The sequence below is a fragment of the Solanum dulcamara genome, chromosome 9 (assembly GCF_947179165.1).
Source record: "Solanum dulcamara chromosome 9, daSolDulc1.2, whole genome shotgun sequence".
Classification (NCBI taxonomy): Eukaryota; Viridiplantae; Streptophyta; class Magnoliopsida; order Solanales; family Solanaceae; genus Solanum; species Solanum dulcamara.
The window spans coordinates 892,792-909,960 of NC_077245.1; the positions used below are offsets into that span (position 1 = coordinate 892,792).

The following is a 17,169-nucleotide window of genomic DNA, read 5'->3' on the forward strand; positions in this document are numbered from 1 at the left end:
ACATATCAAAATTTTAAAGAATTTAAGTATTTGTATAATTAAGCATATGTATAGGTTACTTATCACTTATTCTACATTATCACTTAAATATTTTGTTAAACGTGATAATTATTTTTAAATATCTTTTATACCGTCAATACATATTATGCATGCATGTCCTTTGTCGGAACAAAGATTATTTTTTTTCAACAATCAAGAATAATAAGTTAATAAGGCTAAGTTACAATACAAAGAACCCCATGAGCAGCCTTATTCAAAGCAAAAATAAAGTTGCTTAGTCACAATTCAAAAGTTGGTCACCTCCTTTATTTTGCTGTCCTTTCATCATACATGCATTACCACTAACAACTTTATATATGCATTTCTCTTTTAACACACACATATATATATTGATATTTTTATAATGAATATAATGATCATATTTAATAAATCTTATTTGCATTCAGTAAAAAGGTATGTCCCCAATTACCAAACTCCTTATTAGAGCATGTGATCGAAAAACATTGATTTATAATTATGTATTTGATATAATTAATAGTAATATTTTGATTTAAATTATATATTTGTAGCTTATATTAAAGCACGTTGCGAAATACTTGATTTGGTATTATGATTATAGGTGGAATAAAATTTGTTAAAAAACAAAATAATATGTATAATATCCAAAACTCAGTAAGCAAAAAAATTATGATCTAAAACTAATAAACTAAAATTCTTAATTCGACTGGGATTATACGAAAACAAAATAGACTTGTACATATGTTGATTTTCTTGCCTCATCTTAATTATATCACATCTATAGTCAACAAGGAGCTAGCTAGTCAAAAGAACTTTTCAAGTGAAACATACTACAAACACCACTACGGTTGTTGCTCTAGTGGGTTCTATAATATTCAAAGTTGCAACCCTCTCTTTATATCCTTGGAACATAAAAAATAAAAAAGGTTGTTGAAGAATTATTTTAGCCACATCCTAATTAAAAGGCTTTTTGCCAACTTTGAATATTCTAGTTATATATATTTAAAACAGTACACTAAAAGAGTCAAGTTGTAAGTAATACCACCAACGACTTAGGAGCAGTGGCGGATTCAGGATTTTAAATAAGGGGGTCCAAAATTTAAATAAGTAGACACACGACCTAATCGAAGGGGGTTCGACGTCTATTTTATATACATAAAAAATTATTTCAACTATGTATAAATAGTATAATTTTCCGTCGAAGGGGGTTCGGATGAACCCCTCGCCACAAGGTAGGTCCGCCCCTGCTTAGGAGTCACTAGTCATATTATAACTCTCGATTCACATAATTATATTCGATAAAAGAAATTAATGAAAGAAATATCCTGACACAATAGTTAAAAAATCTTGACTGTATCGATCAATTTTGAAGAATACTATTATGTTCTTCTTGAATTTCTTAATTTAAGATTAAAGATTAATTTTCTGTTCTTGCATGCCATGTATATAAGTTATTCATTTCTACCTGATCATAAATAAAGCATGTGTACCCTTTTTACCATTTAGATGAAGTAATTCAACATGCATGAAATCGATCAGAGCTAGCATACAATAGTTCTTACGTTTATACAAGAATAAAATATTTCTACGTGTAACAATAGGGTCACACACGAGGGACGTGTAATATACAATATAATTAATTAATTTTTTTTGTGTCGTCCAATTTAAGTCCTAATGCATTTTTCAAAATACTGAATTTATTATATTTAAAGAGTGGTATATTGTAAAACTATCATTTTATTTATTGTTCTATAAAAAATGTATTAAATCAATACTGGACAAATAAAAATAGACGATGAAAGTAAATAGTATTCCATGATGGCTTAAACTTTTGGTTGAGGTGATCGTACCATTCAAAATCAACATCAAGAGGGGGGAAAATAGGCACCTATTGTACGGCCCTTTATTTTGAGTTTATTTTCCAATTTCAACAATCAAATTATTCAAAACAACATCATTTAATTTAGAAATTGGTTTAAGTAGTTTCCTGGAAAGAGAAATTTTTGGCAACAAACATATATATACATTAATTCAAACATATATACTTTACTTTTCCAAGAGTCACGTTAATTAAGCTTTTCTAAATAGTGAAATTTCCTTGCACTTGAAGCTGAAAATTATGATAAAAGAAAAAAAAATTAATATATATCTTCCTAAAAGTGGAACTCAGAGGTTTCTTTGCATCTTCATTTGTACTTCAAGAAAATTTGCTCTAATTTTAGTGCGAAGGGTACATTCCATAGTTCTCAAAATTATGAAATTTAGTGTATATTTATTTTTCAAGACAAGATTATGATATTTTTGTCTAAATTAAAGTAGGCGGCTCATGGAGTGATGTCTTACTTCTCATTTGAATAATTAAGAGATAAACTTAAAAAACACACATAAATTATTTTATTTTTTTGAGTTTTATATCTGAGGAGTGTGAGTTCATATCTAAATTATCATTTATTAGTTTGAAAAACACACATCAGTTGTGTGTGTAATTCACTCTCTTTACTCTCTTTATTTTTTTGAAATTTTTTTATCACATCGCATTCCACATGAATAAAATATTTCACCTTCACAAAAATTAAATAAATTATTAATATTAGTAAAGTCAAAGACTAAATATATATACATATTGAATATGTTGAACTTGAATTTGATTTAGAGTCAATGGCTTGAATAGCTTGATCTCGAATCTTCGTCTTCAAATTTGGATTTGAATTATTCGTCACGAACACTTGTACGGTTATGAAGAATAATAAATATGAACAAGTAACTTGATTTCGAACTTTTTGATATTTGCCTTCGTTCTTGAACTTGAATTTGATTACTTGAACTTTGTAGCTTTGTAAAGAATTTGTGGCCTTTAATCCACGAGCTCTCTTTTTGTTTCTTATTCTTCAAAAACTCCTCCTCTGAGAATAACAAGGACCTCTATTTATAGTTGTAGGGAGTGGTATGCTTGTGTGATTTGATTGGTCCGTTTGAACTGACTAATCAGTTGTCTTGAGTGAAAAGCTTCAATTTGATTGGTCATAACATGTCACATATACACGTGGTATTATTCTAGTAGCTCATTTAATTTGACTTGGGTTGCCGCATAACTTTGACATGTAGCATGATTTTAGTGGTTTATTTAATTTGACTTGGATTACCACATAACTTTGACATGTGGCTTATTTAATTTGACTTGGATTGTCACCTAACTTTGGTACATGGCATGATTCTAGTGGCTTATTTAATTTGACTTGAATTACCAAATAACTTTGACATGTGGCTTATTTAATTTGACTTGAATTGCCACCTAACTTTGGCACATATCATGATTCTAGTGGCTTATTTAATTTGACTTGGATTGACACATAACTTTGACACGTGGCACGATTTTAGTGGCTTATTTAATTTCACTTGGATTGTCACATAACTTCGACACGTGACGTGATTTTAGTGGCTCATTTATTTGACTTGAATTGCCACATTATTTGGACTATTTTCTTAAATTTAATATAGTCCAAATTAATTTATGAATTTAAATCCAATATAATTTTAATGTTTACACATATATGTGCTGAGTTTTTTTATTTCGTTTATTCAATGTAAGACAATATTATATGATAATATAACTCAACAATATAATAACCATCAAGATTGTGTGGTGTGATGAATAACTAGTATTTCTTTATTTTTAATTAGATAATTTGAGTTAAGGTCCTACATATAAAAAACTTAAACTCTCGGTGGAAAATGCGATGTGAATTCTAATAAACGAGGACTTGAGTGTAGATACGAACACCGGGTGAAACAACAACAACAACCCAATAAAATCTCACGCCGTGGGGTCTGGGGAGGATAAAATGTACGCAGACCTGACTCCTACCAATGTAGGACCGGGTGAAACAACAACCAAAAAATAATAATACTAACAAGTGTGTGAATCAAACAAATCTTGAATGTACTCATCACCAAAGATTGGCTTACTCCTTGTAAATTACTAGGTATGAGACAAAATGTGGGGTATGGTCAAATTTCAAAAATGCCACTTTATTTCTCTTTATAAAAAAGAAACATAGTGTAGAAGAAAATCATCCAGTTACTACAAGAAAATATATCATGGAAAGGGAATTAGTAGTAGAAGAAATGAAAAATATTAGTACTTCAAATTCTTTAACACAATCTCCTCATGATTCTAATAGAACACCAAAAAGTCCATTTTCTACAAAAATATTAACGAGTCCTTTAGCAAGTCCAATGAAGAAAGCTTTAACATATATGGAAGAAATTGGTCATCTCACAAAGCTTCATGATCCTGATCAAGATGATTGGCTTCCAATTACTGAATCAAGAAGTGGGAATGTATATTATGCTGCATTTCATACACTTTCTTCTGGGATTGGTGTCCAAGCTCTACTTCTTCCTCTTGCTTTTATTACACTTGGATGGTATGTCTAATAACCATCAAAACTTGTTTATTAATTTACTCTTGTATGAAAAATGGTTTTTCTTGAGTCGAAGGGGAAAACGAACTTCTCTACCCCGTAAGGTAGGGGTAAGGTATGTCTCCAAACCTCTCTAGATATGTTATTGTTGTTGTTTTCATAAAACTCGTATGTTTCTTTCATTCCTCGCTAAAGGGAAAAGAAATAAGGCCCCGTTTGGCTCCAAGTTCCCAAATATTCTTGACAAGTTATTTTTTAGAGAAATTTTAGTGAAATTGCACCATGCGTTTGGTCCCAAGTTTTGGTGAAATTTCAAAAAATATTATTTTATAACTGTAAGATCTAAAAATTATTTAAAATACTCATAAGTTTGTGTTATCATTTTATAATGAACATGTTCCGTTAAAAAAAAAACTTTATAACATAATTGATAACAATCAACAACAACAAAATAGCATCATATACAATACATTAATCGTTTCATTTAACATATACTTAATGATCAAGAATTAAGAGGGTCGATGGATATTTTTATGGATAAGTTTTATTTAAGAGGGATAAATGGTATTGGTTGATCATATTAATTGAGTAAATTGATAGATAAATATTTAGTTGGAATTAATAAATAATTGGCATTTTTATAAAATATAAAAGTTTGAGGTTATTTTTAAATTTTAAAACTTTCCAAGTTCCCAAGTTCTACTTATTTTTAGAACTTGAGGATTTTGCCAAAAATATTTGCCAAGTAATGAAAAATTATATGGACAAACACAAATTCTCAAATATTTTTTAAGTTTTTCCCAAAAACTACTTGGGGCCAAACGCAACCAAAGAGTGTATTTGTTTGGTATGCTAGATGTTGTTTTTCGAAAAAGAAGACTTATTTTTTAAGATTTTCTTTTGGTTTTGGTGAAGAGAATGGAAAGTCAGTTGTTAACTGATAATAGATTCGAATATCATTCGGGGAGATTAGATTGATTTTGAATAATCATAATGATATTAGTAAACGGGAAATGTTTTTTTATGAAAATTTTCCATACTAAAAAGTGATATAATAGTATCTATATAAGTGTTTGTCAAAGCAGCGATATGAAGTTAAAAGAAAATCCCTGAAATACTCTGATGCTGGGATTCTGTCTAAAAACTGCGTATACGACAATGAAACAAGCGATAATCTTATGCAATACAAAAGACAACTTTCGAGATAATTAGGACGGAAAATGACATCCTCCCAATAGTTAGGAAGTTATTTCTCCTTTTTGGAAAATGACTTATTATTTTCTGAAAAAACATTTTTTATTATAGCTGTTTACTCTTGTATTTTTTTCAAATCTGTTCTGAAAAAATAATTTTCCTGAGTCGAAAGTATCAGAAATAATCACTAATCTACCCCTTAAAGGTAGAGTAAAGTTTGCTTACACCTTATCCTCCCTCGACTCCACTTGTGAAATTATATTGATTATATTATGCTAAGATTTTGTTACATTATTTGTAGGATATTGGGGATAATAAGTCTATCACTAGTATTTATGTGGCAATTATACACACTTTGGTTACTCATCCAACTTCATGAATCTGCCCCTGGCATGCGCTATAGCCGCTATCTTCGTCTCTCAATAGCTGCCTTTGGTAAGCATAATAATTATTCCATCTTTCATTAATCACAGATTTGTTCCTCTGGCTACAGTATAGATCGAATCCAAAAACACACGTAGCATGTGAACTCGTACTATGCCTTAAAGAGTTTGTTAAATGTTGTGTAGGTGAAAAACTGGGGAAGATTTTGGCCCTATTTCCAACAATGTACCTATCAGGTGGTACTTGTGTTACACTTATTATGATTGGAGGAAGCACTATGAAGATTTTCTTCCAAACTGTTTGTGCTTCTAATAGACATATTACCACTCTAAGTACCATAGAGTGGTACATTGTGTTCACTGTTTCAGCCATAGTTCTTGCTCAGCTCCCTAATTTGAATTCCATTGCTGGAATTTCTTTCATTGGTTCGATCTCCGCTGTGACCTATTGTACCTTGACATGGGTTATTTCTGTCATCAAAGAAAGGCCACAAGGTGTTTCATTTGAACCTGTTGAGAATAAATCTGATGTTGCAAGAATTTGTAGCATCTTGAATGCTCTTGGAATGATAGCTTTTGCATTCAGGGGCCATAATCTTGTTCTTGAGATTCAGGTTTGTTAATTAACTAGCCAATTTTACAGTTTCAAATTGTTATATGTTATAAAAGTGTTGTTTTTTAAACACTGGTTGGTTGTCACAGGGTACAATGCCTTCTAGCTTAAAGAATCCATCTCATGTGCCAATGTGGAAAGGAGTCAAGTTCTCATATTCTATCATTGCTTTGTGTTTGTTTCCACTGGCAATTGGAGGTTACTGGGCCTATGGAAACCTGGTAAGATATTTCACAATTTGGATTGTTTACACAATATAGCCAATTTTGTAGCCTTGTATTTACAATTTGGCCACTTTTTCAAACTCAAAACCCAAGGTCTGAATACTAGTTTTGATCTGTGATTACCTTGATGGTTTCCTCTCTTTAAATATACATAGAGTCCAATAGGAATATCATGGGATCGATGGTACAAAAATGAGATCCCAATAGTTCCAATTTTCTGGTCTAATTTTGAAAGGGCAACCAACTTCTAAACACAAGGCTACAAAAGTGGTTATTTGTGTAAATCAGCCTTAAAATTTTACTGTTTTAGACATTTCATCAACCTTAGAAAGAAGGAAGAAAAGTTGAACACTAAGAGCTTGTTTAGACTTATTTTAAGTAACTTATAAGTTGAAAACTACTTATAAGTTAAAAAAAAAAAATAGGTGCAGCCCAACTTATTTTTTTTGACTTATAAGTTGTTCTCAACTAATAAGCTGCTTAAAATAAGTCCATCCAAACAAAACCAATTATTTATTGGGGCTTATTTTAAGCACAAGATGACTTTAAATTATTCAGTAAAAAAGTTGAAAACAACTTATAAGTAACTTATAAGTCAATCCAAACAGGCTCTAACAACTTTTATTTCATGGCAGATGCCAAATGGAGGGATATTGACTGCATTGGACAAGTACCATGGTGAAGACACTTCAAAAGCAATTCTAGGGATAACAGGTTTACTAGTGGTAGTCCATTGCCTTACCTCATTCCAAATCTATGCAATGCCAGTTTTTGACAATTGGGAGTCTAGGTACACCAGCAACAAGAAGAAACCATGTCCATGGTGGCTTAGAACAGGATTGAGGGTATTCTTTGGATGCCTAGCATTTTTCATATCAGTGGCACTCCCCTTTTTGCCAAGTTTGGCGGGGCTCATTGGTGGCATTGCGCTGCCTGTTACCTTGGCATATCCTTGTCTAATGTGGATAATGATCAAGAAACCTAAGAGATATAGTCCAAGTTGGTTTGTTAACTGGTCACTTGGACTTTTGAGCTTGGTTCTAAGTGTTCTTTTGGTATTTGGTGCAATATGGACAATAGCAACTCAAGGTATGGAAGTCCATTTTTTCAAGACTCAGTGAAGACCAAAAAGGTTCAGGCAATCGATAAAATCTAACTAGGAATTTTATTGGTCAAAACTGAGGAGAAAAAGAACCTTAACAGCAGCCAGCCAACAAGATGTCCAAGTTGAAGCCTCTTCATGCGCTCTGTAAATATAAAAGCACACAAGCACTTATATCTTGTTGTCAATTTCAATGATGTAGTATGTAAAAATCCTAATGCTTGTTAAGGAAAACAAAGTGCAGACATCAAAGATCAATATTCTTCATAATATGGGAACAATATGTTCTTGTGGTTACCACCCAATGTTGACAGAACAAATGCCTTCCATTGTGATGATAAAATTTGAGATTGAATAGAGATTTAAGTATGAAGGTACAGGAAAATAACATTCTAGGACTGAGGCTAAACTTACATGAAGCTTTATCAACAAGCCCAAACACCCACAAAGTATACTACCAAAATAGCAGCACTGATATCAAACAATCTCAAAATCAGCACCATTTAATCAGCTTGGCTCTATTTCAATTACTTGTGCCGAAAGGAATTCAGAAAAGGAAAAAAAAAAGACAGAATTATAAGCTGAGATTTCACATTTAAAAATTGATTGGGCGTAACAAAAAGATTCCCCATCGAGCACTTCTACATTGACAATGGAAGAAGCATTCTTCGCTTCTTCTTCCTGGCTTCTGTAACTTGCTTTGCAATTGTCACACATACAAGCAATAGCAAGCTAACACTTACTAGGATAAATGCAAGCTTTAGATGCGTGAAGTACAATGAAACTACAGAGAAAACCAGGAGTGCCAAAATAACCAGTTCACATATTACAAACATGACGACATCCGCCCTGCATCAAGGAAAGAGAAGAAGGAAATAAGAGAATAGAACGCTCAGAACAACAAATGGTCAGAAGTTGCAATGATATTATGCGCTAAACTGTTAAGGAAAGGATAAAATCAGCTAGCATGCTGCTAGTTCTTCCACAAAAGTAAGTTACAGAAGAAATTGCCCAGGAAAATCTAGCAGCTCTAGGACCAAGCGCAACGATGCAATTCAATAATTCTTCATCCAGTCTACTCTCAATGAAATACAACATTGTAAAAAAGATCGGAGCTGATCATTTCTCCATTCTACCATTTGTTTTCTTCACATTAATCCCAAAGTGTTACGTTGATATAAAGATTCAACTGTAATTGTTTCAGAGTTGGGGATTTCACCTTCCTCTTTTTATTGGTCATGCACTAATTTACTCGCTTCAAAACTTTACTAGGTGCAGAGAAGTGAGGTGAAAAGGCAGAGTAAGAATTAACGATTCCCACATCTCATTTTGAGCTGACATATAAAGTCCATATGTAACATTCAATCAACTAATCTGCTAGTAAGAATTAAGAATTCCTATGTCTCATTTCAAGCTAACCTATACGTTCATACTAAAAATCAATCACATAATCTTTTCATAGTGAATTTTGAAACTAAATGACTAATTTTGCTGAAACTTTGTCAACATAAGTATTTCCAATCCAGCCAGATGAAACTTCTCCAACAAATAAAATTTCCATTATATCTGATAAATTCATCATTACTTCAATATTTTAACCAAAACTCTGACAAACAAAAAATTTCTAATAACACCAACAACAACAAAGATAGACATTCATAAGCACAGATTGATTTGATAACAGGAACATCCCGAAATGACAAAAAAAAAAAATTGATAACCGTGATGTCCAAGCCAGATATAGTGCACCTCTACAATTCCACGAGTAAGAACTAATGATAATTTAAACATGAGCCCTCAGGGTTCTCAACTCGAAATGATAAATTTTCCTAAACCAAATCCACATTTATCCTTAGAAGTGCATTAATTCACTGATTAAAATCCTGGATCTGGCTCTGAAATTACTAAATGTAGGTGTAGAAAATCGCAGGTTTTCAATAAAATCATTGCAGAAGAGAGAAATGAATTGATAGAATACCTTGTAGATGTAGATGTGAGATTAGAGGTGGAGGAGAAAAAAGAGACGGAAGCCCAATCGTGCTTTGATCGAATCTGATACTCTCTCAGCTGCTCAGCCAAATTCGATCGCGTTATCATGATTCCGATTTGCTGCTTTCTCTCCTCCCCTTCCTTTCCCGCTTTGGATCTATCAAATGCAAATATGCAATTCTGTCTGAAATTTGTGTATCGGCAGATCCTTGTACTCGATTACGGCGGAGATTTTGTGATCGCCGTTCCTTCCGGCGACGGGAGGACGGCCGCCGACGGAAGGAATTTTGACTTACTAGGAAGACGGAATCCGAGACCAGTTAATTTCCTTTGATATTGTGAATTTCGTATTTTCCTCGCTAAACTATTTTTGAGATATTACTATTTTTTTATATTTTTTGGGGGGAAATATGTTTGTGTGATCTTTTTTTTTCACAATTTTTTATTTACGAAACAAAATAAGTCCTTTCAAAAAAATCAAAAACAAACTTAAAGATTAGTTTTGATAAAAAAAAAAAGATATTCATTGTGGATGTTAAATTTATAATTTACACATATATTTGTCTTTTAGGAATACTGTTTAAAATAAATGAATTGTGAAATGACCTTTTGCTACAATAATTATTAAAAACAAATTAAACACATATTTGTAATCACTTACTTAATTTACTGGTGAACTTATCCGTGTTTCGCACGGAGTAAAAGAACTATATCACCTGTTTGGTCATAAAAAATTATAAATTAATGTTCTTTCTGGAATATTTTTTACTTTATTTAAAAATTAATTTTGACCAAGAAAATTTTAAATTAAACTTGAAGTTGAAATATAAATTTGAAAAACTTCTCAACCACTCCATATTCAGAATTACAAATAAAATACTATTTTCTATCATTTGTGAAAAAGCATAACCAACCACAACTCTAATTTTAAAAAAATCTTGTAAAGTGAAAAATATTTGATTTCTAATTATATATGAACAAATGCTCATCAAATTCACGATTTATTTTTTTCTTCTAATAATCGTATATTAAAATTATCAAAAAAAAATTATCAAAATTAATTTATTTTAAATATTTTTTTCAAACATGTTATCTAAACAAAAGAAATCATAACATCCACCAAACGTCTTTTTCGAACCTTAAGTTTTCAAATATCAAACCAATAGTTACATAAAAACATTATCTATATTTTATTTTAAGCAAATATGAAATAATATGTATAAAAATAACTTGTTGGCAAATCTATGACTATATATTTGTCCACTCAAGTTGCATGTTTATTTAGTCTTTGCTACTCAAGAAATAATTGAATGAAAACATGATATCAAAAATTTCTCAAAAAACACACCCCATTGTATCACCCAAAATATATATATATATAAACACAACAAATTTTTATTAGTTTTCTACTCATAGTCATCAGTCTAATGTTATGAATTCATGACATAAATAGATAAAATGAAGATGTTTTGTTAAATGTGGATATTCATTTAGTGCATATGTGTAAATATATCGGTGTTCAAATTTTTTGATCAACTTATGAATTTTTTTTAAATTTTAAAGATTCAAAAATGCACAAAGTAATACTATAACAAAAATAATATGTTTAATCTATTTGAGAAAATTTAGAAAAGACAACGGGCAAGATATATATGCTTAATTAACTCGGTATTTAAGCTATTAACCCAAATTTACAGAAGAAATTTATGGCGTATTAATAAAATAAATTAAATTAAACCTTCTATTATAAAAATATTAAGTACCAATTTATTTCACAATTATAGTGTTAAGTGGACGGATGGTGTAATGATATTTTAATTTATAGAGAGGTATCATATCATTTTGTCTATGCCTATATATATATATAAGATTATGCATTAACTTTAAAATATCTGGAAATTGTCAATGCATATATTTAGCTTATTGAATAGGAATGTATTGACATAATCTTTCTAATGCAAGTCAAGTTCTAAGATGACGGTGATCTGAATGTTGATGAAATTGTCATTATTCATATCTTGACATATTTTTTCTCCCTGAAAGCATTCGTCTTTTGATCTTTTCTGTATTTTTAAGTTTCTTCCTTCCTCTTTTTGAAAATCGAATGAAAAAATTTAAGTTTTTTTCATTGAAAAAATAAATTGTTAAGTATTATGAATGAAAAGATGAAAAGAACTAAGAATTTTGAGGAAAAAATGGTTTGAGATTAATATAATATAAATTTACCTCATTTATTTGATGAAAAATTTATAAATTCAGAAGAGTTGATAGAAAAATAATTATAAACACGAAAAATTACAAAGAATTTATTTAAGAAGAAAAATAAAGGTAAAGCAAGAGCATATAAACTTTTTCACTATACAAAAATGATAAATATATGACGAAAATGCACATACATTAGAGTCTCAATTCAACATAGAAAACAATCACTACTCAAAGTTATTACAAAAATACAAATACATATTGAAATTTTAAACCAAAAGTAAAAAATATTAACAATATCCAACAGTTATGAGAAATGTATCATAGGTAATACAAGTATACAAAAAATGAAGAGAGACAAGAGAGAAAAGTTTTCTTATTCTTCCAGATGTATTCAAGTGTTTCCCAAATCTTCAAGTGTATAACAAAATCTTCAAGACCTCTATTTATATTGTTACATAGAAGAATACAAAGAGATAACAATAAACATGGCATTAATCCTTGAGAATGTGGGAAAGATCAAGGGGTGTATATAGAAAATAAATAAGGAGGTGGTGGAGGTGTGGGTATTATTACACATAATAAAAGAATTACACCTTGAAGTTATGAATATCAACATTAATATAATATATTTACAACAAAACATTAATTTTCAATAATTATATAAATAATAACTACATTAAAATGAGGAGAAAACTAACAAATGTTAAAAAAAAAGGAGAAAAAAGATATATAGGTGCCACATCACTTTGTCTATAGCTAGCTTTATCATATATATATATATATATATATATATATATATATATAGATTGTTTAAATCACTAAGATGTATAGTTAAGAATTTTCACTAAAAGTGACCGTTCACCAATTTCATTCATTCACACTATTGACATCACACACCCTTATCAATTAATATCGCACTGCCCCGTCATTATCTATTACCTACCCCACAAAATTATAACCTCTGAGAATCACTACAATCAGTCATTTCTATCAACAACATCTCTACTAACTCTTTTCCACAACACTATTAGTAATTAACCTAACACCATCGTCAATTGACACCCACAAGTCCACAACCATCATTGCTATTTATCGCCTCAATTAATATATATATTTTTAATTTTATGATCTTAAATTTAAAATATATCAAACATATAATATCCTTTAATTTTATAAGAATTTAAATTCAACTGCTGCTGAGAAGATATTATTTTCCTTCTAATCAGAGAGTAGTGGTTGATTATGACCATGGAATGGAATCTTATGAAAGACATTTTTGTACCAAAAATAGCAAATCAAACAATTAAAAGTATCAATCTTGATAACAAAGTTTCTGAGTTGTCGACAACATTCTTTGGGTATTTACTATTTTACCACAAGTAATCATTTACTATTTCCTACAAAAATTGCTTGAATATTGAGGCTAATTACTTTTTACTTTGATTGTAGTTCATTATAAATATTAATTTAATTGAATAATGTTTTGATTATTTGATAAAAATAAAAAAAATCCAGAAGTAAATTGATAAAGTTTCCTACAAAATTCTTGTACACTTAGAATAAAGTTTTTTAAATTTTATTTTTAAATTGAGATTGCAGAAATTTCATCAATTTATAATTCTGAATCCGCTTTTATTAATAGACAATCCTGTGGTAAATATCTGATGCTTTTCCACATAATATTTCGTTGATTTTATGGGACGACAAAATAAAAGAATAAATTAAAGCAAGAAAAAAAGGAACGCCATTATTGGAACCTGAGCAAAGCGTTACCGAAAGCAAAGTGAAGGCCAATCAAACATAATTAAATTGTTACGTTTCACCTCAAAATTCAAAAAGTTTTTTGTAACCTTCTTTCCTTTCAAAAGACATTATACGAAACGTTAAGCCGACCACCTGTCCTTTTTTTTTGGGACCCACGTTAAATTAAATATCTTATATATTTCCTCATTTTAGTACACTCAAACTTAAATATCTTATATATTTTCTCATTTTAGTCCTCCGATTTCGAATTTTAAATTTAAAATTATTTTTGTTTATAAAAATTTATATTATAAAATATTTTTATATAAATTTAAATTTAATTAAATTTTAATATAAATATAATATTAAATATCGAATTAAAATAACCTCCGTAAGCATATGGACAAAGGATCCATTAATGGAGATCGGAGCCCCACATGAAATTGAAAATATCAACTCAATTTTGGGATCTCGAAGTTCTCCTAGCCCCTATTATTGCGCCACGGGTCGTATTAGGTACCCCTACAATACCGACACAATCTGATCCCACAAGGACTACCTCACACGTTATTATCTTACGTGTCAGAATTTCATTGGATGTCTTTCACTGTCAAGAGTACAGCGTGTCTGTCTCTACATTATTCTAATTTCTTCTTTCAATGTACATATCCTTTTTCATCACGTCTGTCGTGTGATGGAGTAAGCAAACTTAGTCGCGTTATACCGTGAGAATGGTCACATCATAATTTATTGCATTTCATCGAGCTAGAAAAAAAAATAAACAATTAATATAAGATTAAGAGTAATATTTCTTGGATCAAAATGAATATTTATAACTAAATCTATGAAGAATTATAAGAGAAATTTGCACATTTTATTCGTTTACATGCAATAATACACAAATCATATAGGAGAAGTGAACTATATTAACAAATTTGGTGCAATAAATTTTACTGAGAAGATGCTGACAGAGAGAATTAATCTTCCAATCTTTTCTTATGCGATATCAACTCAGTAATGCCTACATATAATGAAAGATTAAATTTAACACTCTTAGAATTTAGTATTATTTGTCCACTTTTCGCGTTAACATGGCGAGTATACAAAATTGATATACACTCGGAAGCGTGAAGAACAAAAAAAGCCACGTCGACGTCGGTTTAACTTGGTGTACTTGTGAGACCATTGAACTCCTTTTTTTATTATATCGAAAAAATAATAATCTTAATCAGCGTAACGTCCGCGTTTGTAATTGCTATAAAAAGAGCACCAAGTCTAGTCTATCCACCAAATCAAATTAAAATCTCATTTCAATATCCAAACATCACTTTACCTCAAAGCGTTCAACAATTATCTCTTTGTTTTTTGATTGAAAAAAAAGAATGGCTGATCAGTACGAACACAACAAGCCATCAGTTGAAGAGCCTGTTGGTGCCAATGTGGAGTCTACAGATCGTGGTTTGTTTGATTTTATTGGAAAAAAGAAAGAGGAAAAGCCAACTCATGCTCATGAAGAACAAGCAATTTCATCTGAGTTTGGTGAGAAAGTTAAAGTAAGTGAAGAGGAACACAAGGAGAAGGAAAAGAAAGAAGAGAAGAAACTACATCGATCAAGTAGCAGCTCTAGCAGCTCGGTAAGTCTCTCTTTGTTCGCTGACTATTTCCAATTTAAGCAATTGAGTGGATGATCACTATTTTGATTAAATTTTTACTTTACAATTATTAAGAATTAAATTAGTTGATTTGACCATTTGATGAACAATCAGTGGGAGATCTTTGATTATCTTATAATATTCCTGTAATTCTCTACAACTATTAATAAGTAGTTTGGATATTCTTTTTTATGTGACATGAACACGAGGCTTTCCTATAAATTTGCATATAAAATTTTGAAGATATACTTAGAAAGTTTCATAAATATATAATGGAAGTCACAGTAGTTACTTTTAGTAATTTGACTTATTGTAGCAGTTTATTCTTCTATTTTTTCGTATTAGTACCATATTAGGCTTGATGCAAAAAATTACGATATGCTATTAATGGTCAGTTTAACTTGATAATATAAAGAATTCTTTATATTATTTGTGTTGAGATCTTTACATGAATAATCGAACAGATATATTATTTACTTTTTCAGATGGTATACATAGATTATACGCATATTGTACATAAACATACATATATTATAGTTGGGCAGACGGCTATTTAAGTTAATTCTTCAGTATAAAACTATAAATTTTGTTTTCAATTGGATTGAACTTATGTTGATGGTGATGATTTTGCAGAGTGATGAGGAGGAAGTAATAGGAGAGGATGGACAGAAGATCAAGAAGAAGAAAACGAAGGGCTTGAAAGAGAAGATCAAGGAAAAAATACCTGGTGGTCACAAGGAAGCAGAGAAAACAGAGGACACGTCAGTTCCAGTGGAGAAATACGAGGAAACAGAAGAGAAAAAAGGATTTCTAGACAAAATTAAAGAGAAGATGCCAGGTGGAGGACAGAAGAAGACAGAGGAAGTGGCGGCGGTGCCGCCACCACCACCACCGGTTGTGGCGGAGCATGAGATTGAGGGTAAGGAGAAGAAGGGATTTTTGGAAAAGATTAAGGAGAAATTACCAGGATACCACTCAAAGACTGAAGAGGAAAAGGAGAAGGAAAAAGAAAAAGAAGCAGCATCTTACTAAATTAAAGTTGAAAGAATGCAAATTAAATAAATGTTTATTTTGTTACTTTCTTTTACTTTTGGGATGTTATGATTGTTTTGCCATGATGTCTTTGGTTTTAAGTGTTTTCATTTCCTTTACATTGTTTTTTGGATTTTGAAGGATAAGTAATGTATTTGATATTTCTGACACATATAGTTTTATATGTGCCTGCTTATATATGAAGTTTGTTGATATGGATTTGTAAAATGCAGTTGATTTTGTCTTTTTGATTCGTGTTTTATGGATTAGTTGTATCATTTCCAATTATGTTAATTATATGAAAGCATATGATATAGTTCCACTAGCTTCTTTTCCCCTTCAACTATCCCCACAGTTGGTCTTAACCATCGACATTAATGATTGTATAGTAGATATATTGAATTATTGTTGCAAACCTCGAGATATTATTAGGACAACACTTTTTTAGTGTTCTTGTTAGCATACCTTTAATGGATAGACAAGCTTGCAATTCAAGCTATAAGTCTTTGAAGAAACATGGACCATCAGCCATGTGGCATGAGCTGTAAGAGTAAAGTTGAGGAAATCAATGAAGTGTAAAGTGCATATTC

The 17,169-nt window shown here is 30.5% G+C and overlaps 3 protein-coding genes across 3 annotated transcripts; 2 read left to right on the forward strand and 1 right to left on the reverse strand.

Annotated features, from left to right (window-relative positions):
- The first annotated feature begins 4,107 nt into the window (after positions 1-4,107).
- Positions 4,108-8,104, forward strand: LOC129903018 (lysine histidine transporter-like 8). The gene is made up of 5 exons (XM_055978494.1): positions 4,108-4,445; positions 5,938-6,071; positions 6,206-6,633; positions 6,722-6,853; positions 7,492-8,104. The coding sequence occupies exons 1-5, from the start codon at positions 4,117-4,119 to the stop codon at positions 7,975-7,977; spliced, it is 1,509 nt and encodes a 502-aa protein (XP_055834469.1). The 5' UTR covers positions 4,108-4,116; the 3' UTR covers positions 7,978-8,104.
- Positions 8,105-8,197: 93 nt separating this feature from the next.
- Positions 8,198-10,324, reverse strand: LOC129903019 (uncharacterized). Its single transcript, XM_055978495.1, has 2 exons — positions 9,937-10,324; positions 8,198-8,807 (listed from the first exon to the last, which is right to left on the reverse strand). Exons 1-2 carry the CDS (start codon positions 10,053-10,055, stop codon positions 8,600-8,602), a joined length of 327 nt encoding a protein of 108 aa, XP_055834470.1. The 5' UTR covers positions 10,056-10,324; the 3' UTR covers positions 8,198-8,599.
- A 4,787-nt stretch (positions 10,325-15,111) lies between these two features.
- On the forward strand, positions 15,112-16,830 carry LOC129902264 (phosphoprotein ECPP44). The gene is made up of 2 exons (XM_055977417.1): positions 15,112-15,529; positions 16,181-16,830. Exons 1-2 carry the CDS (start codon positions 15,278-15,280, stop codon positions 16,577-16,579), a joined length of 651 nt encoding a protein of 216 aa, XP_055833392.1. The 5' UTR covers positions 15,112-15,277; the 3' UTR covers positions 16,580-16,830.
- Positions 16,831-17,169: the final 339 nt, after the last annotated feature.